Source organism: Fragaria vesca, linkage group LG6 (assembly GCF_000184155.1).
Source record: "Fragaria vesca subsp. vesca linkage group LG6, FraVesHawaii_1.0, whole genome shotgun sequence".
Classification (NCBI taxonomy): Eukaryota; Viridiplantae; Streptophyta; class Magnoliopsida; order Rosales; family Rosaceae; genus Fragaria; species Fragaria vesca.
This window is the reverse complement of record NC_020496.1, coordinates 30,271,853-30,272,572: the sequence shown is the minus strand read 5'-3', so window position 1 is coordinate 30,272,572 and position 720 is coordinate 30,271,853. Positions and strand designations below refer to the sequence as shown.

At 53.1% G+C, this 720-nt stretch overlaps 1 protein-coding gene across 1 annotated transcript in view; it reads right to left on the bottom strand.

The window, feature by feature from the left end:
• Positions 1–720, bottom strand: part of LOC101308310 — a 59,588-nt gene that overhangs the window by 10,966 nt on the left and 47,902 nt on the right. Inside the window, exons 12-13 of the mRNA XM_004305979.1 lie at positions 280–564; positions 121–196 (exon numbers count right to left, since the gene is read on the bottom strand). Coding sequence (XP_004306027.1) covers positions 121–196; positions 280–564 — 361 coding nt within the window. The remainder of the gene's footprint in view (positions 1–120; positions 197–279; positions 565–720) is intronic.

Here is a 720-nt window from a genome sequence, read left to right as displayed (position 1 = left end):
CTCTCTCTCTCTCTCTCTCTCTCTCTCTCTCTCTCTCTCTCTCTCTCCTCCCCCCCCCCCAACTTATCTCCCCTTTTCTTAATGCTTTCGAACCCAGACCAAATACTCAGTAGCTCTCACCTCTTTTCACAAACAGATTCTTCTTCGCCATCTCCGTATGCAACACCGTCTTCGATTCCATATCGAAAACCATACTCTGCACCATCCAAAAATCCAATCAAAACTCTAAACCTTCTACATCATCAACACCTCAAACAGTCAATCCATGAAAGCATGAACGTGAAGAGCGTCTTTGGCAGCAATAACCTGTTGAGCGGGGCGACGGAAGCTCATCGGCTTCTCGCCTTTGTAGTTGACCTGAAAGACCTCGTAGTCGGGAAGCCATCTCAGGAGGTTCTGTACCTCTCTCTCCTTGACATCTTCGGGAAGACCGACGATGAAGATGGTGCGAACCTCGTCGTTGGCAGGCCGGTTGGGGTTGTCGACGAGGTGGTGAGGAGAAGGTGGAGGCGTGGCGACGACGACGGCTGGGGGAGGAGGAGGGGCTGCCGTCGGGGCCCATTGCTGGTGGTAAGGGTAGATGCCGGCGAGGGCCATTTGATGGATTTGGAGGCAAAGCCCTAAACATGGGCGGTAATGGGGGGGGAGAGAGAGAGAGAGAGAGAGAGAGAGAGAGAGAGAGAGAGAGAGAGAGAGAGAGAGAGAGAGAGAGAGAGAGAG